At 35.5% G+C, this 26,470-nt stretch overlaps 1 protein-coding gene across 3 annotated transcripts in view; it reads right to left on the bottom strand.

The window, feature by feature from the left end:
• Positions 1-26,470, bottom strand: part of NETO2 (neuropilin and tolloid like 2) — a 79,192-nt gene that overhangs the window by 7,568 nt on the left and 45,154 nt on the right. For all 3 annotated transcript variants that reach the window (XM_004457058.3, XM_004457059.3, XM_004457060.3), the window contains one exon: positions 6,830-6,943. In XM_004457058.3, the coding sequence (XP_004457115.2) occupies positions 6,830-6,943 (114 nt within the window). The remainder of the gene's footprint in view (positions 1-6,829; positions 6,944-26,470) is intronic.

Raw genomic sequence — 26,470 nt, 5'->3', positions numbered from 1 at the left:
GCCACAGGATAATGCAAGCAGATGCAGAAGAACACACAGTGAATGGACACAGAGAGCAGACAATGGGGGGGGGGGCAGCGGGGAATGGGAAAAGGAATAAATAAAATAAATCTTTAAAAAAAAAAAACCCCAAAAACAGCAACTAAGAGAGTTTATAAAAAAAGAGACTGGCTTTGCAGGAAATACTACAGGGAGTGCTGCTATAGCCTGAAAAGAAAAGACAAGACAGAGAGGCTTGGAAGAGAGTATAGAAATTAAGATTATATCAGTCAGGAAGTGGATTTAGCTCCACTGATAGACGTCCACCTACCACATGGGAGGTCCAGGGTCCAAACCCAGGGCCTCCTAACCCATGTGGTGAGCTGGCCCATGCATAGTGCTGATGCACTCAAGGAGTGCCGTGCTACGCAGTGATGTCCCCCGTGTACGGAAGCCCCACACTCAAGGAGTGCACCCTGTAAGGAGAGCTGCCCCACGTGAAAGAAGTGCAGCCTGCCCAGGAGTGGCACCACGCACACGGAGAGCTGATGCAGTAAGATGATGCAATAAAAAAAGAGACACAGTTTCCCAGTGCCGTGACAAGGATACAAGTGGACACGGAAGAACACACAATGAATAGACACAGAGAACAGATAATTGGGTGGGGGGGGGGGGGAAGGGGAGGGAAAAAAAAGATTTTATCAGTGATAGTAACTAAAAGTATCAAAAGAGTGGTGAAAATAAAATATGACAGATAAAATCCAAAGGTCAAAATGCGTGAAATAACTGTCTTTAAAATAATAACACTGAATGTTAATGGATTAAACTCCCCAAATAAAAAACATAGACTGATGGAATAGATAAGAAAATATGAGCTATCTATATACTGTCTACAAGATACTCACCTTAGACCCAAGGACACCAATAGACTGAAAGTGAAAGGCTGGATAAAGATATTCCACATATGTAGTAACCAACAAAAAGCTGCAGAAGCTCTACTTATATCAGAAAAAATAGGCTTTAAAAGCAAAACTGCTATTCGAGACAAGGAAGGATATTATATATTAATAAAAGGGGCAATTCATCAGAAAGAAATAACAATCATAAATGTATATGCACCTAACCAGGATGCCCCAAGATATATGAGGCAAACCCTGACAAAACTGAACAGAGAAATAGGTATCTCTACAATAACAGTTGGAGACTTCAATATATCACTCTCAGTATTGGACAGAACATCTGGGCCTAGGATCAATAAAGAAACAGAGAGTTTGAATAATATAATAAATGCGCTAAACCCAATACACATATATAGAACACTGCACCCCAAACAGAAGGATATACATTCATGTCAAGTGCTCATGGATCTTTCTCTAGAATAGACCATATGTTGGGTAACAAGTTAAGCAGATCTCAAAAAATTCAACAAGATTGAAATTATACAAAGCAATTTTTCTGATCGTAACGGAATAAAGTTGGAAATTAACAAGAGGTAGAAAAAGAGAAAATTCACAAATTTATGGAGATTAAACAACACACTCTTAAATAATCAGTGGGTCAAAGAAATTTTGAGAGAAATCAATAAATATCTTAAGATGAATGATAATGAGAACACAACATAGCAGAACCCTTGGGATGCAGAAGGTGGTGCTAAGAGGGAAATTTATAGCTTACATTAAATTATGCTTACATTAAAATATGCTTACATTAAAAAAGAAGAAAGAGCTAAAATCAATGACCTAACTACACAGCTGGAGGAACTCAAAAAAGAACAGCAAACTAATCCCAAAGCAAGTAGAAGGAATGAAATAACAAAGAGCAGAAATAATGAAATTGAGAACAAAAAAACAAGAAAATTAACAAAACCAGGAGTTGGTTCTTTGAGAAGATTAGTGAAATTGACAAACCCTTAGCTAGACTAAGAAAAGATTAGAGAAGATACAATAAATGAAATAAAAAATGAAAATAGGGACCTTACTACTGACCCCTCAGAAACAAAAGAAATCATAAAAGGATACTATGAATAATGGCATGTCAAAAAAGTAGACAATATAGAAAAAATGGAAAAATTCCTAGGAACACATGAGCAACCTACTGGAAGAAATAGTTTTCAACAAACCAATCTCAAGAAAAGTGAATGAAACAGTCATCAAACAACTCCCAAAAATGAAAAGCCCAGGACAAGATTGTTTCACAGTTGAATTCTACAAGCATTCAAAGAAAATTTAATACCAAACTTACTCAAACTCTTCCAAAAAATTGAACAAGAAGGAATGCTCCCAAACTCATTCTATGAAGCCAGTGTCACCCTAATACCAAAGCCAGATAAAGATACTACAATAACAAAAAAAATTTACAGACCCATTTTCCTAATGAATACTGATGCAAAAATCCTCTACAAAATACTTGCTAATCAAATCCAAAAATACATTAAAATAATTATTCATCATGATCAAGTGGGTTTTATACCAGGCATGCAAAGGTGCTTCAACAAAAGAAAATCAACCAGGGCAATATACCATATATTAATAAATCAAAGAAGAAAAATCATATGATCCTATTGATTGATGCAAAAAAAAAAAGTATGTGACAAAATACAGGACCCTTTCTTGATAAAAATACTACAAAATATAGGGATTGAAGGAAACTTTCTCAACTTGATAAAGGCCATATATAAGAAACCCATAGCTAACATTGCAACTCAATGGTGAAAGACCTAAAGCTTTTCTGTTGAGATCAGGAACAAGAAAAGGATGACTAATGTCACCACTACTGTTCAATATAGTGGTAGAGGTTCTAGTTAGAGCAATCAGGCAAGAAAAAGAAATAAAAGGCATCCAAATTGGAAAGGAAGAAGTAAAACTTTCACTATTCACAGATGATATGATCCTATACCTAGAGAGTCCTGAAAAATCTACAACAAAGCTGCTAGAGCTAATGAGCGATTTCAGTAGAGTGTCAGGATACATGATTAATATGCAAAAATCAGTGGTGTTTCTATACAATTGTAATGCACAATCAGAGGAAGAAGTCAGGAAAAAAATTCCATTTATAATAGGAACTAAAACAATCAAATATTTAGGAATAAACTTAACCAAGCATGTAAAGTACTTGTATTCAGAAAACTACAATGCATTGAACATTCTATGTTCATGACTGGAAGACTAAATATCATTAAGATGTCAGTTCTACCCAAACTGATATATTCAATGCAGTCCCAATAAAAATTTCACCAGCATTTAAAAAATAAATGGAAACACTATCAACTTTATTTGGAAGAGTAAGGGGTCCCAAATAGCCAGAAACATCTTAAAAAGGAAAAGCAAAGTTGGAGGACTCCCACTTCTGGACTTTAAATCATATTACCTAGCTACATTGGTAAAAACAGCATGGTACTGGCATACAGACAGACACATAGATCAATGGAACTGAACTGATGGTTCAGAAACAGACCCTCGCATCTATAGTCAAGTGATTTTCGTCAAACTCACCCAGCTGGGCTAGAACAGTCTATTCATCAAATGATGCTGGGAGAACTTGATATCCATAGCCAAAAGAAAGGAGGAGGACCCCATCTCACACCTTATACAAAAAATTAACTCAAAATGGATCAAAGACCTAAATATAAAAGCAAGAACCATAAAGCTCCTAGAAGAAAATGTAAGAAAACATCTTCAAGACCTGGTGGTAGGTGGTGGATTCTTATATCTTACACTGAAAGCATGAGCAACAAAAGAAAACATGGATAAATGGTACCTCCTCAAATTAAACAATTTTGTGCATCAAAGGACTTCATCAAGAAGGTGAAAAGGCAGCCTACTCAATGTTAGAAAATATTGGGAAACTACATATCCAATAAGGGTTTGATTTCCATTCTATATAAAGAGATCATACAACTCAACAATAAAAGAGCAAACAATCCAATTGAAAAATGGGTAAAAGATTTAAATAGACATTTCTTTAATGAGGAAATACAAATGGCCAAAAAGCACATGAAAAAATGTCCCATATCACTAGCTATTAGGGAAGTGCAAATCAAAACAAGAATGAGATATGATCTCACACATCATAGAATGGCCATTAATTAAAAAAACAAAACAATGTAAGTGCTGGAGAGGACGTGGATAAATAGGAACACTTTCACTGTTGGTGGGATTGTAAAATGGTGCAGCCTCTGTGGAAGACAGTTTGGCAGGTCCTCAGGAAGCTAAAAAGAACTGCCATATGATCTAGTAATTCCTCTACTAGGAATATATCCAGAAGAACTGAAAACTGTGTCACAGAGATCTGCACACTGATGTTCACAGCGACATCATTCACAACTGCCAAAAGATGGAAACAATCCAAGTGTCCATCCACCAATGAAAGGATGAATAAAATGGGGTATATACATACAATGAAATACTATCATGGAGTAAGAAGAAATGAAATTAGGACACATATGATAAAATGAATGAATTTTGAACACATTATTCTAAGTGAAGTAAGCCAGACACGAAAGGACAAATATTGCATGGTCTCATTAACAGGAACTAAATATGAAAAATAAACACATGGAGTTAAAACCTAGAGTATAGTTTATTAGAAGAGGATGGCTGAGAAGGCCTACTGATGCTTAATGCATGTAGGAGTTTTAACTAACTTGACTGTAAAAGTATGAAAATGGATAGAGTTGATGGTAAAACATTCTAGTGAGCAGGATCTGATTTATAAATGGCATTGTAGCTGAAAAGGGTAGTCTCAGGATGTGAATGTCAATTGAAAGAAAGCTAGAGAATAATCTAGGGACTGAATAACACCCTGAACCCAGAGGTAAATGAGAATTTTTTGTGGCTGATGGTACAGATGCAAGAGCGTCCTTCTGTGAGCTAGACCAGATGTAAGTCACTATTCCAAGGTGGTGGGAATGTGTAAAAGCATGGGAAAAATACAACTGGTGTGACCTATGGACTGTGGTTAACATCAATACTGTAATATTCTCGCATCTATGCCAAAGATGTACTGTGTTGATAATGGGGGAGTATGAAAAAAGTGTGCCAAATGTACACTATGGACCATGGTTGGTGGTAATAGCCTCATAATTTTATCTCATAATCAGTAACAAATGTCCTACCATGGTGAAAACGTACTGTATGGGAATTCTACACATGTGCATGACTTTTTTAAGTACACAATTTCTGTAATAAAAATATATTTAAAAAATAATAAGGTAAGTTGAGGGGAAAATACACCAAATGTAAGATATAGACTATAGTTAGTAGTAATATTTTAACAATATTCTTTCCTAATTTGTAACAAATGTTTCACAACAATGCAAGGTGTTGGTGGTGGGGTGATGTATTGGACCCTTGAAGATATTATGCATGTTTGTTTTGTAAGGTCACAACTTTTACTATACACTTATTTACGTATGTTCATGTGTGAATGATAAACTTCAATAAAATTTAAAAAACCACCACCACCACCACCAATCACAACATAGCCTGATAGAGGACAGAAAAGATAAAGAACTTGGTTCCTTTACTGAAAGGCATGTGACTATATACAATTTGCAAATAAAATTAAACACCATGAATATAAAAAATGTCAAAATAAATACTCTTGTTCTATTAAGTCTAACTTTCTGCTCTATAGGAGATTTGACCTATAGCCCCTAGATGTATATTCCCAATATGTCTACTGATGATTATCAGCAAGAGAGAACCAACCCAGTCAGGTATATTATCATGGTCTCTGGTTTGGAATGATTACCTGAAAATACTTCATATCAAGTATTTAAGATAGCCAGATCAGATTATATCATGCTTTCATAGTAAGTTATTATATAGACATTTATTGAAATTTTAGAGGAAAAAATGAGGAAGAACTTTGGTTCTGATGATTTTAAAACCAACTTATAGACATTCAACTATTATCACAGGCTGTATTTATCTTTCACATAGTTATATACTAAAAATATAGAATAGGAAATTTTATGATAAAAAAAAAGTTCTTAGAGTGGGTTTGCTTTTATGTTACAATGTTGAATCCATCAGTTCATTTTTATTAAATATGAAAAATAGCATTTCCATATAATTATGAAAATAATTTAAGCTTCTTTTAAAATTATTTTGACAAGTAAGGTGTCTATGGTAGAAATGACTAATATAAAAACAACAGAAAAATAATACGGCAGAAAATATCATGATGCACTTTTGAACAACGAGGGTTTTAAAAAACATACTCTGTAAACCAAAATAATTTCTGTCGAAAACAAATATTTTTCTTTGCTTTTACCACATTCCAGGGAAGCTCTGTAATCCATTTAAAAGAACATTTGGGGAAATGGATGTGGCTCAGGTAACTGAGTTCCCGCCTACCACATGGGAAGTCCCGTGTTCGAGTCCCGGTGCTGCCTGGAGGAGATGAGCAAGACGGCAAGCGGCGCAATGGGCAGGTGCAGCAAGCTAATGTAACAAGATGGTGCAACGTGGTGACACAAAGAGGGAAGACAATGAGAGGCACAATAAAGCAGGGAGCTGAAGTGGCTCAAGCAAGTGAGCGCCTCTCTCACATATGGGAGGTCCCAGGTTCAGTTCCTGGTGCCTCCTAAGAGAAGACAAGAAGACACAGAAAGCACATAGCAAATGGACACAGAGAGAAGACAGCGAGAACGAAGAACAAAGTGGGGGGAATGAATAAATAAAATGAGACCATACCATATTTGTCCTCAAAAAAAAAAAATATATATATTATTTGTCTCATTTTCTGCCAAAATACCTATGCAAAACAGATAAAGAAAAATATATTTTAATTCTTGAGGCAGCAGCCACTTTTATCTCAAAATGGTTGGTGTTTGCATCAGACTCACCTTTACAATGATTTTCATCCCAAGGGTATGCACAGTTTTGAACACCATTACAGACTAAAGAATTATTGATGCACATGTTGCTATGGCAAAAGAAAGTGCTGCCTCTGCAGGGAGCTGTAGAAAAAAGAAAATGGTATTGCTAAGAAAAGAGAGTATAAAGATTATGAACCCATCTCAATTTATTTTACACTTCTACTTTTAAAGTCAATTTCTTACTTCAAAGGCCTCTCTAAGAATACATTTTGTAGTACATTTTATACAACAAGACAAAAGCCAATATTCTTTAGCCCTGACTCATGTAAAGTTTCACTCATGTTGGGCATCACAAGGCCATTGTTATGCAATGGCAATTTGAATATTCCATACTTCTTATGGAACTAGAATATACCCTGGCATGATGGTTAACTTTATATGTCAACTTGGCTAAGATGTTCACTTGCTTGTTCACATATTGTCCTAGATGTTGCTTTAGTGGTATTTTTTTTTTATTAAAGATTTTATTTATTTATTTATTTCTCTCCCCTTCCCCCAATCCTGGCTGTCTGTTCTCTGTGTCTATTTGCTGCATCTTCTTTGCCCGCTTCTGTTGTTGTCAGCGGCACGGGAATCTGTGTTTCTTTTTGTTGCGTCATCTTGTTTTGTCAGCTCTCCTTGTGTGCGGCACCATTCCTGGGCAGGCTGCACTTTCTTTCGCGCTGGGCAGCTCTCCTTATGGGACGCACTCCTTGCGCGTGGGGCTTACCTAAGGGGGGGACACCCCTGCGTGGCACGGCACTCCTTGCGCGCATCAACACTGCGCATGGGCCAGTTGCACACGGGTCAAGGAGGCCCAGGGTTTGAACCGTGGACCTCCCATGTGGTAGACGGACACCCTAACCACTGGGCCAAGTCCGCCACCTAGCGGTATTTTTATACATATGATTAGCAGCTATAAGTAGTTGACTTTAAGTAAAAGTGATTACCCTTAATTATGTGAGTGGGTCTCACATAATCAGTTGAAGGCCTGAAGAGCAAAAACTTTGGCTTCCATAAGAAATTCTTCCTTAAGACTACACCCTCTACTCCTCTGTGAATTTCAGCCTCTGGCTTGCCCTACAAAACTCAGATTGCCAGCTCTCACAAACACATGAGCAAATTCTTTAAAATAAATCATATATATATACACACACACATACATATACACATGTGTATATATACGTATATATGTATGTGTGTGTATATATATATATGTACACACACATACATCCTGTTGGTCCTGTTTCTCTGGAGAACCCAGACTAACAGAACTGAGTTCTTTCAAAAATTTAAAGGACTTCTGTACACTAATGTCCATAGTTGTAAAATTATTCTCAATTGCCAAAAGGTGGAAGCAACCCAGGTGTCTAGCAACAGATGAATGGACACACAAACTATGGTATATTCATACAAAGGAATATTATTCACTTGTAAAAAGGAATGACGTTCTGATAGATGCTACAACATGGATGAACCTTGAAGACATCACATTGAGTGAAATGTCAGACACTAAAGGACAGATATTGTGATTTCACTTGAAGAAATATCGAGATAGGAAAATTCATAGAGTCAAAAAGTAAATTACATGTTACCAAGGGTGGGAGAGGAATGAGGAGTCAATGCATAAAGGAAGCAGAGTTTCTATTTGGTGTGATGGAAAAGTTTAGGTAATGGATGGTGGTGATGTTAGCACAACATTGTGAATTTAATTAATATCACCGGATTGTATATTTGAAAGGGGTTAAAAATGGGGAATATAATGTATATATGCTACAATAAAAATGTTTCAAAGTACAATAAAGATATCTGAAGTAATTTCTTATTTTGTATAATCTGTTCTTTCAGCCTAAAATATTTCTTTTCCCTTGTTGGTGATCACCATTAAAATCATCTCAAATACTGCCCTCTCTGTGAAGACTTCCCAATTGTCCTAGGTAGCTAGTCATTAGTGTGTGTTCCTGTCACACTCTGTATACTCCTCTTTGCACAGTTCTCAATATATTTGTAAATATTTTGTTATACTAGATTATGATTCAATGTGTGTACTTCTGTTAGGAAATAAATCCCAGATAAGAGACAGAAATACAAAGTAGTTTAAAGTATTTCAGTGTAAAGACATACACAAAAAATCTGGAAGAAACAGGACAACTTAATTTTTACTATCTACTTAAAGACAAGAAAAAGGTATGACAGATGCCCCCAAAAGTAAACTAACCATTTTGACTTGTAAAATTATAATCTGACAAAATGTTTTTTTTCTGCTTAAAAAACTTTTTACATTTTTTATTTGCAGAAAATATGTGCTTTATCAAGCTAGGAAAATTGAGTATCACTTTCTATCAGACTGACAGAACTTGAAACATTTTTCGCATTTTCTTTTTAAAGTTTCTTCTCAAGATTTCAAGATGAAAGAAATACCTACAATTTTAATTCTAATAAATAACCTCTTCCCACCCAAGATGGGCTTGCATGGGGTTTTCTCCCTAAATATTATCTTTCTTTCATTAAATGTACAATGAATCTCATTAAAATAGCAGGCATGATGTTAATGTATCTTTTCCTGTAAAGAAAAGGCTCTTTGTTTAGGTTACCATCCCAGACCTTTGTTTGCTTACTTGTTCCTCCCGCAGGGAAGAAAAGTGAATTATTTTACTGGTAAATCTGGGAGCAGGACTTGGGGATTCATAGCTCCGTCCCTCCCCTTATTTACTTGGGGGTCCAGTGGCATACAGGAAGCCAACACTGCTCAGAACCTCTCTCTACACTGTTACTTTAAGGGTCTGACTCCCAACCAGATTGTCTAGCTCTATGCTGGTGACTGAGTGGGCAAGACTAAAATTCTGGGCTGCAATCTTAGGAAGTTTAGGGATATCTAGTCATATTCTCCAAAGGCATTATCAGTATTAAAACTGATATGTTGCTATCCACTTGCCTGTTTCCCTTTGTCTCAGCTGGCTCTGAACATGGGCTGGAAAAACTGGTACTATATTGGGTCCCCAGAAAACCCAAAAACAGAATCTGATAAATTTAAGTCAATCTTTTCTATTCCAAAATCTCCATTCTTTATCCAAAATTTTTTGGTATTAGAGTGCTGATTGATATAACTTTTCTTTAAGGAAATATCCCCCAAAAGGCATTATTCACCCACCTTGAAATGTAGTAGATTAATAATGTATGGAATCATTATGAATTAGGGCTTGTTTGCTACTTTCCCCCACTTTTAAACAACCTGAGTGTAGGCACTGACACCTTTTTTACAATTAAATAATCTCCATATTAAACTTTTTAATGTTCTTATAATGAGAGTCAAGGTAGTTACTGACATGGGATTCTAATGACAAATTTTAATTCAGAACTATAATAAAATAGATGAATAATGAGTCTATATATGAGGGAGACAGATAATAGCAAAAATAGTGCCAGTTATAAACCACTCACTACTTACAGCCCGAGGACTCTCTACCTCCTTTACTCACCCTTGGGTCATGGCACGGGAAAGAAGAGGAAGGTTAGGATTTCAGCTCCTCTCTACTTGTGATGAGATGTGGCAATGATGCTGAAAAGATGGTTCTGTCCTTCAGCTAAGCCTGGAGGCGACTCTTAGGCAATATATCACTGAAAATCACATTATGGATTCATTCTAACAAAAGTATGTACTGCTTTCACAGTTCTAATCCTTGAAATTATTTTCTTAAAGCCATATCCTTTCTTAAAGAGTCACGTATAAGAATTCAGTGCCTGGAGAGAAGTCAAACATATCCTGATTGCTATTCTGAATTGTCCTATTTAGCTAAGTGATACTATTTTAGTCATATCTGCAATGTATAATGGGTAGGCATGAAATGAATCTCTGATGCAGAATTAGCCCATTTATATGAGCCTTATTAAAATATTGATTGTTTTCATGGATGGATTCATAACAATTACAAATCATTAACAGCTTAGAGAAGATCCAAAGATATAGTTCAATAATTTGAATTAATTATAAGGATGTAAAAATTTACTGTTTTCACCTCTGAAATGTGCTTATCAAAGAGACATTTTCAAGCTGGAAATCTTGTTTTAGAAAAATCCATGAAATCCCCAAATTTATCATACACTCACAAATTTTTTGGAGGGTGTTTCCTTCTTGCTCTTGGGTAATGAAGTTAAATTTGGGATATGGTGCTAAATCTATTGCAGTCTTACAACTCAGTCTTACATTTAATGATTAGTATAAAGATATAGCTTTAGGGAGACTTTTCACCTATTTAATTATCAGGATTGTACTAAGAGAGAAATCATTAGTGTATATACAGAAAATAACTACATCAGTGTACAATTTCCATTTAAGATTTAGGCCAGCACTCTCCAAAATAAATATGAGCCAAAAAATATGAGCTAGGAGCAACATTAAAAAGTAAAAGGAGGTGAAAATAATTTGACTAATATACTTTACTTAACCCAATATATCTGTGCAGAAAAGAGTTAAAGCAGGCTTTAGAAAGGCCTTCTTGTAAGGCTGGCCCTTGGTTGGCATCTGAAAACTTGGCTTTCCTTCATTCTCTAATGATAGTTCACTGTGCCTAGACAGTTTGTGCAAGCAATGTCATTTATGTTGAACACCTGCTTTCTGGCTGTATGAAATTTTGGGGTTTGCTCAACAGAGGATGATATATGACCAGTTTCCAGTAAAAATATTGGGCACCGAGTCTCTACTGGGCTTCTCTGGACAGAACATTGCATACATGTAACATGTAACAGCATTATGTGTTGCTGGAAAAATAAGCCTGTTCAGGGTGCCCTTCATGGGAGGCAGAAAACGTAAGGAAGCTTGTGCAAGGATTTCTCTAGACTATGTCTGTATCTTTCTCCCTTGCTGATCATATATTATATCCTTTTGCTGTATTAAATCTTATGTAAATAAAATGACATGCCAAATCCCATGAATTCTTCTGGTAAATCACCAAATATGTGGGTGGTCTGGGGGAAACCTGGAAGAGTATAGAGATATTCTCATTTAAACATGTGATCAATAAAAACATAATTAAGGAGATACTTTACATTCTTTATTTGAAAGCTGGGGTGTATTTGTATAATTAAAGCACTTTTCAATTTGGACTGCCACATTTCAAGTGCTCGAACACCAACCATGGCTACTGGACACTGTCCTGGACAGGGCAGGTAAGGATGTTAGGAATAATAAATTGAAAAGTGAAAAAGACAAATAGTTTTCTTGCAACCAATGTGTTTCTATGAAGCACTCATATGGAATTACTAGAAACAGTCTTTGTGTCAATGTTTTTTTTTAATTAGAGAAGTTGAGGGCTTACAGAAAAATCATGCATAAAACACAGGGTTCCAACATACCACCCTATTATTAATACCTTGTATCGGTGTGGTACATTTGTAAAAACTGATGAAAGTCTGCCCCATGGGATCTAAGCCCCCTTTCAATCAGAAGCAGAGTGGGCATCACCATCCCCAAATCCTCAAGAATGAGGAATGAACAAACATAAGAGGAGAATACAACTATGGACTAAAGTAGACTTATTATTATTATAATAAAAGAAGAACTTGTAACACTGATATAAAGGTAGTGGTTACTAGAGGTTCTGTGGGGAAGGAGAGGGACTAATATGTGTAACATGGGGCATTTTGGGGGCATTGGAATTGCTCTGCATGACACTGCAATGAAGTATACAGGCCATTACACATTTTATCAAAACCTATAATATTGTGGGCACAAAAGTGTAAACCATAATGTAAACTATAGACAACGGTTAGTAGCAATGCTTCAATAGGTGTTCATCAATTTTAACAAATGTACCACCTAATGAAAGATGTTAATGGGGAAAAGTGTGTGAGGGGGTGGGGTATTTGGGAATCCCCTATATTTTCAATGTAACATTTATGAAATCTAAAGCTTCTTTAAAAATAAAATTTAAAAACTGATGAAAGTCAATTTTTATAACTACTATTAACTATAGTCCATGATTTAACTTAGAGGTCAATGTTTGTATTGTGCAATTCCATGGATTTAGAATTTTTAAAATCACAGTAACATATAAAAAACCTAAAATTTCCCCTTTTAACCACATTCAAATACATAATTCAGGGCTGTTGTTACATACACAATGTTGTGTTACCATCACCATCATCCATTACCAAAATGTTTTATTGTCTAAAATAGAAACTGTACATTTTAAGCCTTAACTCTCCATTCCTTACTCCATTCCATCCTTGGTAACCTATATTAGATTCTGACTATGAGTTTACTTATTCTAATTATTTCATATGAGTGAGATCATATGATATTTGCCTTTTTGTGTTTTGCTTATTTCATTCAACCTGATATCTTCAGTTTATCCATGTTCTCACATGCATCAGACCTTCATTCCATTTTACAGCTGAATAATATTCCATTGCGTGTTATCTATCACATTTTGTTTATGCATTTATCAATTGATGGACACTTGGGTTACTTCCAACCCCTGACTATCGTGAATAGTGCTGTTATAGCCTTCAAGGACCTGCTTTCAGTTCTTATGGGCTTATACCTAGAAGTGGGTCTGCCAGGTCATACAGTAATTCTATACTTAACTTTCTGAGGAAAAAGTCACAATGTCTTCCACAGTGGCTGCACCATTTTATATCCCCACTAGCAGTGAGTATTCCTATTTTATAACATCTCCTCCAAACTTGTAATTTTCCACTTTTTAAATAGCAGCCATTCTAGTGGGTATGAAATGTTATCTCATTATGTTTTTTTTTTAAGACTTATTTATTTTTCCCTTCCCCCACCATGTTTTTGCTGTGTCCATTCGCTGTGTGATCTTCTGTATCTATTTCTCATTTTGTCTTCTCTTCTCATTTTTCTCCTCTAGGATTCAAAGTGATTCAATCCTGGGGACCTCTGATGTGGAGAGAGGTCACCTGTCAATTGTGCCACCTCAATTCCTGGTCTTTGCTGTGCTTCACTTTGACTCTCCCTTTTGTCTCTCTTTTGTTGCATCATCATCTTGCAGTGTGACTCAGTTACACAGGCACTGGCTCACTGCACAGGCCCTGGCTCACTGTGCAGGCACTGGTTCACCATGCAGGTACTCACATAGGCACTTGGCTCACTAAGTGGGCACATGCGCAGGCACTCAGCTCACTTCGTGGGCACTGGCTCACCACGCAGGCCATGCTTTCTCCTCTTTTCACCAGGAGGTCCCAGGGATTGAAACTGGGTCCTCCCCTATGGTAGGTGGAGGCCTTATCACTTGAGCCACATCTGCTTCCCTGATTACGGTTTTGATTTGCATTTTCCTAACGGCTAATGATGTTGAGCAAAATGGCAGCTGAACTCTGCCTCCTTCTCTAGGCTCACTTTCTAAGCTCAGCTGTAAGCAATCAGGCATATGGCTCATCTCTCCCCAGGCTTTGTCTCTTCAGCTTTGGGCTGCTCTGCTGATTTCAGCCTCTGGTTTCTCTCTCAGCCTCATGAGGTTTCTATCTTTCTATGGCTGTAGGTGATCCTTGGATCCTCTTTCACATAGCAGGGTAAAAAAATGGCAGCTCTCTTTCTCTGTGTTCCATTTATCTAAGTCTCCTGTAAAAGGATTAGGATCTACCCTGGGATCTAAAATCTAATCAAAGGCCCTTAACTGAAGTGATCATCAAATCAAAAGTGATCTGATCCGAAGATCCCTTAACTGAACATAACCAAAAGTTCCTATATAAAATAGGCTTACATGTATAGGAATGGGCTAGCTTAAGAACTTAATTTTCTAGGGTCCCCAAAAGACTCAAACCAAGGCAATATCCATAAAGTAACAAAAAGCAGCAGCAACATTTACTCACGGCAAGGACCACTAGTGAATTCTTCGTATTTCCAAGTCCTTGAGGAACTAACTATATTTAAAACAACTCAACAGTGTCCTCATAATACCTTTTCAGTTTTAGTTTTCCAAGTCAGTCATTCAAAATTTTAGTTAACTTTTCATTCTAAAATAATTTCAACTTTATAGATAGTTGAAAAATACAAAACCTATGCAGAGAACTCCAACATAACCCCCACCCAGATATGCCCCCTTCCACCATTTTGCCACATTTGCTATATAATTTATCCACCTATCCATTTATTTTCTAATCATTTCAGAGTAGGTTGTATACATATCATGCTCCCTGAACACTTAATACACCTATGAATATTTTCTAAAAACAAGGATAGTTAACCCCCTCACGAACAGATTTCAAGTTTAAGAAATTTAACAATGATATAAAGCTTATATTCTTTATTCCAATTTTTTCTTAAGTTCCAATAATGTCTTTTTGGGCATTTTCTCCTCCATTATTAGATCTAGTCCAGGATCAGGCATTGTATTTACCTGTCCCTGTCTCTTCAGCCTCCCTCTTTTTAAATATATAAAAAACAAAGTTTCCCATTTTAAATACTCCCAAAGATAAAATCCAGTGAGATCAATCATATTTACAAGTCTATACTACCCTGACCACCATCTGTTACCAGAGCTTTCTTATCATCCCAAACAGAAATCTTGAACCTATTATGCATTAAATCCCCATATTCCCTCTCTCCTGCCCCTGGTAACCTGTACTCTACTTTCTGTCTCTATAAATTTGCATATTCTTGCTATTTAAGATAAGTGAATTAATATTTCTTATGCATCTGACTTATTTCACTCAACATTTCAAGGTTCATCCATGCTGTAGCATATATCAGAACTTCATTCCTTTTTATAGCTGAAAAGGATTGCATGTCTTGTATATATCATATTGTCTTTATCCATTCATCTTTTGATGGACACTTTGGGTTGCTTCTACCTTTTGGCTATTGTGAATAATACAAATATCTGTCTGCTTTCAGTTCTTTGGGGTTTATACCTAGAAGTGAAATTGCTGCGTCATCTGGTAGTTCTGTTTAATTTCTTGAGTAACCACCAAACAGTTTTCCATTCCTACCAATAATGTACTAAGGTTCCTATTTTTCCATATTCTTGCATTTATTTACTGTTTTCTTAATAATAACCATTCTAGTGAATGTGAGGTGATACTTCATTGTGCTTTTGATTTGAATTTCCCTAATGTATAATGATATTGATAATCTTTTCATTGGCCATTTTATCTTTTCTGGAGAAATGTCTATTTAAGTTCTTTGCCCATTTTTAAACTGGGTTGTTTATCATTTTGTTATTGAATTTTAGGAGTTCTTCATATATTTTGGGTATTATATCCTTTTCAGACGTATGGTTTCCAAATATTCTCTCCCACTCTGTTGACTGACTTTTCAATTTCTTAATAATGCCCTTTGAGGTACAAAAAAAATTTCATTTTGATGAAGTCCAAATCTATTTTTTCTTGTTATTCATGTTTTTGGTGTAAATTTTAAGAATCCATTGCTTAATACAAGGTCTTGAAGATATTTCCCTATGATTTCTTCCATGAATTTTATGGTTTTAACTCTTAATTTTGGTCTTTGATTCATCTTAAATTTTTTCAAAAAGATTTATTTATTATTTATCTCTCCCCCCTGCCCCAGTTGTCTGTTCTCTGTGTCTATTTGCTGCGTGTTCTTCTTTGTCCGCTTCTGTTGTCAGTGGCATGGGAATCTGTGTTTCTTTTTGTTGCGTCATCTTGTTGTGTCAGCTCTCCGTGTGTGCAGCACCATTCCTGGGCAGGCTGCACTTTCTTTTGCGCTGGGCAGCTCTCCTTACGGGGCGCACTCCTTGCGCATGGGGCTCCCTTACATGGGGACACCTCTGCATGGCACAGCACTCCTTGCGCGCATCAGCACTGCACATGGGCCAGCCCCACACAGGTCAAGGAGGCCCGGGGTTTGAACCACGAACCTCCCATGTGGTAGACGGACACCCTAACCACTGGGCCAAGTCCGCTTCCCCATCTTAAATTAATTCTTGTATATGGTGTGAAGTAGGGGCCCATTTCTATCTTTTGCATGTGGATATCTAGTTTTCCCAGCATGGGTTGTTGAAGAGACTATCATTGTGTCTTTGTCAAAAATCAAAATTCTATTTACAATAGCAACTAAATCAAATATCTAGAAATAAATCTAACAAAGGATGTAAAGTATTTGACACAGAAAACTACAAAACATTGTTAAAATGAATCAAAGAAAATAAAAAATAAGAATAAATTTTAAAAAAACCAAAATTTTAAAATGAAAAAAAAATTAAAAGAAAAAAATCAAAACAAAACGAATGAAGACCTGAAAAAATGAAGGAAATTCTGTGTTCATGGATTAAGACTAAATATTGTTAAGATGTTAATGCTACCCAAAATGATTTACAGACTTAATGCAATCTTAATCAAAATTTCAACAACTTTCTTTGCAGAAATGGAAAAAACAATCATCAAATTTATATGAAAAGGTAATGAGCCCTGAATTGACAAAGCCATATTGAAAAAGAAGAACGCAGTTGAAGGACTCACACTTCCAGATTTTAAAAGTTATTCCAAAGTTGTAATAATGAAAACAGCATGTACTGGCACAAGGACAGACATATAGACCAATGAATTAAATTAAAATTCAGAAATAAATCCCCAGAAGTGGGTGTAGCTCAGTGCTTGAGCACCTCCTTCCCATGTACAAGGTCCTGGGTTCAATCTGGGGTACCTCCTAAAAAAAAAAAATCCCACATCTAATAAACCCTGGCCAACTGATTTTTTAAATAAAATTTTATTGAAGTATATCATTCATACATGAACATATCTAAACAATAAGTGTATAGTAAAATTTGTGAATTTACAAAACAAACATACATATCATTATACAAGATTCCCATACATCTCCCCACCACCAACACCTTGCATTGTTGTGAAACATGTTACAAACTATGAAAGAGCACTGTCAATGTATTACTACTAACTATAACCAATATTTTACATTTGGTGTATTCTTCCCCCAACCCACTGGTTATTGATACCCTGTATTAGTATCATATATTTGTTACAGTTCATGAGAAAATGTTCTCATATTTGTTTGGTTTGTTACAGTCCATCTTCCACTAAAGGATTCACAGTGTTATACAATCCCATGCTTTGTACAATCGATTCAGTGTATACTCAGAGGCGCTCGTATTCATCACAGAGTTGTACAATCATCACATCAGTCAATTTTAGAACATTTTCATTACTCCAAAAGGAAAAATCCCACCCTCACTTATACCCCCCTATTGTTTGTTGCCCTTTAGAACTGATATAATATCTTCTTTGCCATTACTACAAAAATATTATAAAATTAATGTTAATTATACTCCATGCTACATTAGCTGTAATTTCCCCGTGTATCACCACATTTTTCGCACTTTGTAAAAGAGCACTTATATTTATACTATTAACCAGTCTTCAGCCAGTACTGAAATCACTGCTACACATTCTCTTTTCCTTTCAATTGACCTTTACACCCACAGATTATCCCTTTTAGCCATAATCACATTTATAAATCAGCAGTATTATACTCATTATAATGTGTTAACTCATCTCTATTTCATTTCCATGCTTTTACAATTAACCTTATTAATAATGCTACATACATTAAGCATCAGCTCCCATTCTCAACCGATATTCTATTCCCTAGCAACCTATACTTTAGAGATGACTGCCTCAAGTTTACTCACTGTATTTAGTTCATATAAGTGAAAACATACAATACTTGTCTCTTTGTCTGGCTTATTTCACTCAACATAATACCCTCTAGGTTCATCCATGTTGTTATATATATCCTGATTTCATTACAGCTCAATTGTATTCCATTGTGTGTATACCACATTTGGTTTATCCATTCATCAGTTGATGGACACTTGGGCTGATTCCACATTTTAGCAATTGTGAATAATGCAGCTATGAACATCAGTGTGCAAATGTCAGTTTGTGTCCTTGCTTTCAGTTCTTCTGAATATATTCCTAATAACATGATTGCTGGATCATATGGCACTTCTATATTCAGCCTCTTGGTGTACTGTTGAGCTGTTTTCCACAGAGACTGCTGCTATTCTACATTCCCGCCAACGGTGAAGGAGTAGTCCTGTTTCTCCACATCCTTTCTAACACTTGAAGTTTTCTGTGTATTTTATTGTATTTTTAAAAAATAGGGAAACGGACTTTGGCCCAGTGGTTAGGGCGTCCGTCTACCATATGGGAGGTCCGCGGTTCAAACCCCGGGCCTCCTTGACCCGTGTGGAGCTGGCCATGCGCAGCGCTGATGCGCGCAAGGAGTACCGTGCCACGCAAGGGTGTCCCCCGCGTGGGGGAGCCCCACGCGCAAGGAGTGCGCCCGTGAGGAAAGCCGCCCAGCGTGAAAAGAAAGAGCAGCCTGCCCAGGAATGGCGCCGCCCACACTTCCCATGCCGCTGACGACAACAGAAGGGGACAAAGAAACAAGACGCAGCAAACAGACACAGAGAACAGACAACCAGGGGAGGGGGGAAAATTAAATAAATAAATAAATCTTTTTAAAAAAATAAAATAAAATAAAAAATAATGGCCATTCTATAAAGTGTGAAATGGTATTTCATTGTAGTTTTGATCTGCATTTCCCCTAATAGCTAGTGATGTTGAGCAGTTTTTCATGTGCTTTTTGCCTGACCAACTGATTTTTTTTTTTTAGCATTAAAGTTTTGGGTTTTTAAAAAAAATTATTTTAACAAATCAAGTTTATTGATACATATTAGTAAAGCATAAATCCATCCAAAGTGTACCATCAATTGCATCGGGTGTAATCACATATTTGTACATTCATCACTTCAATCATTCTTTAAGCACTGTCATTATTCCAATAATAATAAACAACAAACAAGCAAACAAAACCCTCTCAATCAGTCTGCGCATCCCCTGCTATACATAGCTGCTATTCTTTTTCCTTTTCTTTAGTACATTTGTATTTGTATTTTGTAAAAACAGTCACATATATGCAATATCACCCATATTTGTGTTTTACATGAGGTTTTACAATCTTATAGTCTCATGTTATAGTTTTTTAGCATTCCCTTCTAGTCATATACATGACCTCAGACTTTCCCTTTCAACCACAGCCATACCCATAAAATAGCACTGCTAGTTACCAACACCATGATATGCTTTAACAATTTTTATTCCGTTCCAAAGATTTACAAACAACCTTTTTATCAATTCTGCACAGATTAACCCTCTGCTTTCCATTTTTAATCCTCTTTCTATTTTTTGGTGACCTATATTCTTATTATTAACTCCATGCTAACTGATTTTTGACAACGGTGGCAAGTCCACTCAATTGTGAAAGAATAGTCTCTTCAACAAATGGTGCTGGGAAAATTGCATCTCCGTGAGCAAAAGAATGAAGGAAGACCCCTACCTCATATAAAAAGATCAACTCAAAATGGATCAAAGATCTTACTATAAGAACCAAAACTATAAAACTAGAAGAAAATATAGGGAAATATCTTAAGAACCATGTGTTAGGCTATGGTTTCTTGGACTTTAAACCCAAAGCACAGCAGAAGAAAAGTAGATAAATGGGACCTAATTAAATATTAAATATTTATATAGTCAAAAAAACATAGTTTTATGGCTAAGAGATTTCAAAGTGAGTCAGGTCATTCCAGAGGTTATGCTTATGGAGATCTCAGTGGGTTTCACAAACTGCTTCAGTAAACAAAGCCCCAAACAAAAATGCTTTGGAGGGCTCAAGGAACATAGGGACACCACAGGCAAGCCACACAGCCTAATGAAATTAACACGCCCCCTCAGTGGGCTCTATTTGGGAATGTAAGTAAATCTATTTCCTCAATACAACATAGTTACACTCATTTATAATTCCCCTTTTATTTGAACCTACACTTTTCAATGTACCTCTTAAATATATTTCTTAGAAACTTAAATCTTTGGATTGTTCATATGCTGGTTTAGCCCTGAAACTCAGCAGAGCAGAGCCAACTCCTACTCTCCAGTTCTCTGGGCTTGCCCTGGACAACTAACAAAATGATGACGGACAAGTCCCATCCCCAAAACAAGGAGTATCTTCAACTATAAGCAAAATAATTCCTTTCCTCTGCCCCATAATATCTAAGACCCTCTCAGCTTGAAGAAGTCACAGCAGATATGATTCCAAATCCCTCAAGACTGAGGAATAAGAGTAGAGTGTAACCACAGACCAAAGCAGATTTACTGCTATTGTAGTTATTATCTTGTGTGAACAGAGTAACTTGTAACATTGACATAAAATTTCTGTTTTAAAGTGAAGGGATAGGGAAAGAAAAAAATTAAGATCTTTTATTCATCAAAGGGCTTTATCATGAAAGTAAAACAACCTATATAATGGGAGAAAATATTTGGAAACTATCTATCTGATAAGGGTTTAATATCCAGAATATATAAAGAAATTCTTCAGGTCAACAACAAAAAAGCAAATATTAATAATTCAGTTGAAAAATCAGCAAAGGACTAGAATAAACATTTCTCCAAAGATGATATACAAATGTCCAAAAAGTATATGAGAAGTTGCTCAACATCATTAGCTATAGGGAAATGAAAATCAAAACCACAATGAGATACCATTGTATCCACTAGAATGGCTACTATTTTAAAAAGACAGAAAATTTTAAGTATTAGAGAGGATGTAGAGGAATAGGCACACTCATTCCTTTTTTGATGGGAATGTAAAGTGTTCCACAGCTGCTGTGGAAGATGTCTCTTCTAGCTATATATGCAAAAGAATTGAAAGCAGGGATTCAAACAGGTATTTGCACACCAATGTTCACAGTGGCATTATTCACAATTGCCAGAAAATGGGAGTAACCCAGGGGTCCATCAACCTATGAGTAGATAAACTGTGGTATATACTATTTTAGGTGTAAAAAGGATTGAAGTTCTGATATGTTGTCACAACATGGATGAATCCTGAATGCATCATGTTGAATGAAATAAGCGAGACACAAAAGGACAAATACAGTATGAGCTCACTGATATGAAATAATTAAAATAAGCAAATTCAGAGTCAGAAACTAGAATACTGGCTATCCAGAGCACAGGCAGGGGTAGAGAATGGGGTGTTAATACTTAATTGGTATAGAATTTCTACTCGTGTTAATGGAAAAGTTTTGGTAATGGATGATGGTAATGGTAGCACAGCATTGTAAATGTAATTAACAGCACTGAATTATATATTTGAATGTGGTTAAAAGGGGAAATTTTAGGTTGTATATATTTTATGAGAATAGAATATTAAGGAAAAAAAACCATAGAGAAAAGCGAGTATAGCTCAGTGGTTGAGCCCTGCTTCACACGTACAAGCTCCCAGGTTCAATCCCCGGTACCTACTGAAAAATTAACAACTCATAGGACTGCACAGTAAGCCCTAATGTAAACTATAGTAAATATAATATTCTTTCATCAATTGTAACAAAGGAAACATACTAATGCAAGGTGTTAGTGATGGGGTGGCAGGGGGAATATATGGGAACTCTGTTTTTCTGCATGACTTCTTGCAATCCTACTACTTCTCTAATAAATTTTATATTAAAAAATTGGCCATGGATGTGGGTTTATTTCTGCACCCTCAATTCTATTCCATTGGTTTACGTGTCTGTCCTTGAGTCAATATCACATTGTTTTTTAAAAATATATATTTATTTTTCAAAAGATTCTTGGATTACATAAATGTTACATAAAAAATATAGGGATTCCCATATGCCCTGCTCCCCATAGCTCCCACATTTTCCCACATAAACAACATTTTTCTTTAGCGTGGTACATTCATTGCAATTGATAAACGCATTTTGGGGCATTACCACCGAGCCTGGACACATTTTTTGATTAATGTATTTGTGTAGTAGTTTTGAAATGGAGAAGTGTGAGTCCTCTAATTTTGTTCTTCTTTTTCAAGATTGCCTTGGCTATTTGGGGTTCTCTGGCCTTCTGTAAGAATTTGATGATTAGCTTTTCCATTTCTGCAAAAGAGGTTGTTGGCATTTTAATAGGGATTGCATTGAATCTGTAAATCACTCTGGGTAGTACTGACATCTTAATGATATTGTCTCCTAATCAACAAGCATGGAGTATCTTTCCATTGGTGGTCTTCGATTTCTTTCAGTAATTATCTGTGATTTTCCTTGAATAGGTATTTTACCTCCCTGGCTAAATTTACCCCTAGGTATTTTATGCTGTTAGTTGCTATTATAAATGGAATGGCTTTCTTGATTTCCTTTTTGGAATGTTCATTACTGGCATATAGACCACCACTGATTTTTGTGTGTTATTGTAGTAACTTGGCTATTTTTCTGAATTCATTTATTAGTTCTAGTACCGTTCTTCTATATTCTTCAGGATTTTCTATATATAGGGTAATGTCATCTGTGAATAGGGAGTTTTATTTTTTCCTTTCCAATTTGAATGCCTTTTATTTCTTTTTCTTGCCTAGAGCTTCCAGTACAATGTTGAAAAGTAATGGTGAAAGCAGGTACCCTTGGATGTATCCCTGATCCTAGGTGGGAAGCATTTAGTCTTGCACCATTGTGTATGATATTAGTTGTAGGTTTTTCATATGTGTCCTTTATCATGCTGAGGAAGTTACCTAGTTTTCTGACTGCTTTCATCAAGAAAGTATGTTCTCATTTTTAAAAAATGCCTTTTCTGAGGCAATTGAGATGATCACGTGGTTTAATTCTTTCATTCTATTAATGTGTATTACTTTGATTTTCTTATATTGAATCACCACTGCATTCCTGAGATAAATCCCACTTGATTGTAGTATATAATCTTTTTAATGTGTAATTGAAATGGTTTGCTAGTATTTTGTTGAGAGTTTTTGCATTTATATTCATAAAGGGTATTGCTGTAATATTTTTTTCTAAAGATATCTTTCCTTATCTGCTTTGGTGTTAGGGTAATGCTGGCCTCACAGGATGAATTATAAGTCTTTTCTCCTTTTCAATTTTTTGGAAAAGTTTAGCAAGATTAGTGTTATTTTTCTTTGAACTTTTGGTAGAATTCAAGACTGAAGGCATCTGTTCCTGGATTTTTCTTTGTTGGGAGAATTTTGATCACTGAGTATATTATTGGTCTGTTGAGGTCTTGTAATTTTTTTTCATTTTTACTTTTAAATTTTTTCTTAAGCAATTTTTAAAATTTTACTGATACACATTAATAAAGCATAAACCTATCCAAAGAGTACAATCAATGATATTCGGTGTAATCACATTTGTGCATTCACCATCCCACTCACTTCTAGAGTACTTCCATTATTCCAATAATAATAAACAAAAACCAAACAAGCAAGCAAAAAAAACTCAAACAAGCTAAAAAACTTCATCACTTCTCAATCTCTCCATGCCTCACCTGCATACATAGCTGCTATTTTTCCTTCTCTCTACTAAATTTGTACTTATATTTTATAAAAAGTCTTCTATGTGCAATATCACCCATATTAGTGTTTTACACGAGGTTTTACTATCTTATACAGTCCCATGTTACACTTTTTAGCTTCCTTCTAGTAATATACATGACTTAGATTTTCCTTTTCTACTACTGTCATACCCGTACAACAGCACTGCTAGTTATAAACACCATGATATGCTTTAACCATTTCTATTCATTTCCAAAGATTTACAAACAACTTTTTTTAAACCAATTCAATACAGACTGACCCTCTGCTTTCTATTCTCTACCCTCTTTCTACTTTCTGGTAACCTATATTCTAATCATTAATCCTATGGGTTTAAACAGTATGTTTAGTTCATAATACTGCAATCATATAGTATTGAAGAAAATGGAGAAAAACATGATCAAGATCTTATGGTAGGCAGTAGTTTCTTAAACCTTACACCCAAAGCACAAGCAACAAAAGAAAAAATAGATAAATGGGACCTCCTCAAAATTCAACACTTTTGTACCTCAAAGGACTTTGTCAGAAGGGTGAAAAGGCAGGTGACTCAATGGGAGAAAATATTTGGCAATCATGTATCTGATAAGGGTTTAATATCTATGATATACAAAGAGATGAGACAACTCAACAATAAAAAGATGAACTTACCCAATTTAAAAAATGGGCAAAAGACTTGAAAAGACAATTGTCCAAAGGAGAAATACAAATGGTGACGAAACACATGAAAAAATGTTCAACATCATTCGTGATTAGGGAAATGCAAATCAAAACTACAATGAGATATCATTTCACACCTATCAGACTGGTGAAAAAAGTGAAAAAATAAAAAAGCTGTAAATATCGGAGAGGATATGGGGAGACAGGAATGCTTAGTCACTGTTGGTAAGAATGTGCAGCCACTGTGGAGGATTGTTTGGCATTCCTAAGGAAGTTGAATACAGGCTTGCCATGTGACCTAGCAATACCATTAATAGGTAGACACCCAGAAGAATTAAGAGCAGAGACATGAACAGACATCTGCATACCAGTGTTCATAGCGGCATTATTCACAATTGCCAAAAGCTGGAAACAACCCAGGTTGTATCAACTGATGAATGGATAAACAAATTGTGGTGTATATACATGATGGAATATTATGCAGCAGTAAGAAGAAATGAAGTCATTAAGTATACAAAAACATGGATGAGCCTGGAGGACGTTATGCTGTATTTCTTTTTTGAGTAGGTTTAGGAAATTTGTATGTTTCTAGGAAATTGTCCATCTCATCTAGGCTATCTAATTTGTTGGCATGCGTAGTAGTAGTTTGAGACAGTATGTACCCCAGAAAATCATGTTCTAAAAGCTGGTCCATTCCTGTAGAAGTGAACCTATTGCAGGTGGGACCTTTTGATTAGGTTACTTCTGTTAAGAGCCTTTTGATTTCCACCAACATTCTATTTTGTTCAGAGAACATATTTTGTCTGATTTTAATGTTTTAAAATTTATTAAGACTTGCTTTGAAACCTAATATATGGTCTATCCTAGAGAATGATTCATGTACACTTGAGAAGAATATGTATATTGCTTTTGTTGGATGAAATGTTCTATATACGTCTGTCTGATAGGTTTATATATTCATAGTATTAAGTCCTCTATTTCCTTAATGGTATTATTTCCAGATGTTCTATCCATTATTGACAGTAGTATATTGCTGTCATATATTATTAATTTATTATATTATTAATTTATTAATTATAATAATTTAATTATTATAATATATAATAATCATATATTATTAATTTAGAACCTATTTCTCCTTTTAAGTTAGTCAACGTTGCTTACTATATTTTGGGGATCTGTTGTTGGTTGAATATATTTTTATAATTATTATATGTTCTTGATGAATTGACTCTCTTATCAATACATAGTGTTCTTCTTTGTTCCCTTTAACAGTTTTCAACTAAATGTCTATTTTCTCTTTGGTTATTATTTACATGGAATCCATGTTTCTCTCCTTTCACTTTCAAGTTTTTTATGTCATTGAATATAAGGTGTATCTTTTGTAAACAGCATATAGTCAGGTGATGTTTTTTAAAAATCTATTCTGCCAATATCTGCCTTTATATTCCTTGTGGGAATTTGTTAATCCTAATTACTGGCAGTCCTAAAATCTGTCCTCAAATTTCTGTACTTTTAAAGTTGGATCAGTGACTCTGTAAGAGCTACAATATTCTTTAATATGAAAATGTTCACAGTGTTCATAAAATAGTAAAGATGACTTCTGAAGA

The sequence above is a fragment of the Dasypus novemcinctus genome, chromosome 18, assembly GCF_030445035.2.
Source record: "Dasypus novemcinctus isolate mDasNov1 chromosome 18, mDasNov1.1.hap2, whole genome shotgun sequence".
Lineage (NCBI taxonomy): Eukaryota > Metazoa > Chordata > Mammalia > Cingulata > Dasypodidae > Dasypus > Dasypus novemcinctus.
The sequence above is the reverse complement of the archived record's forward strand: the minus strand, read 5'-3'. Positions and strand labels throughout refer to the sequence as shown.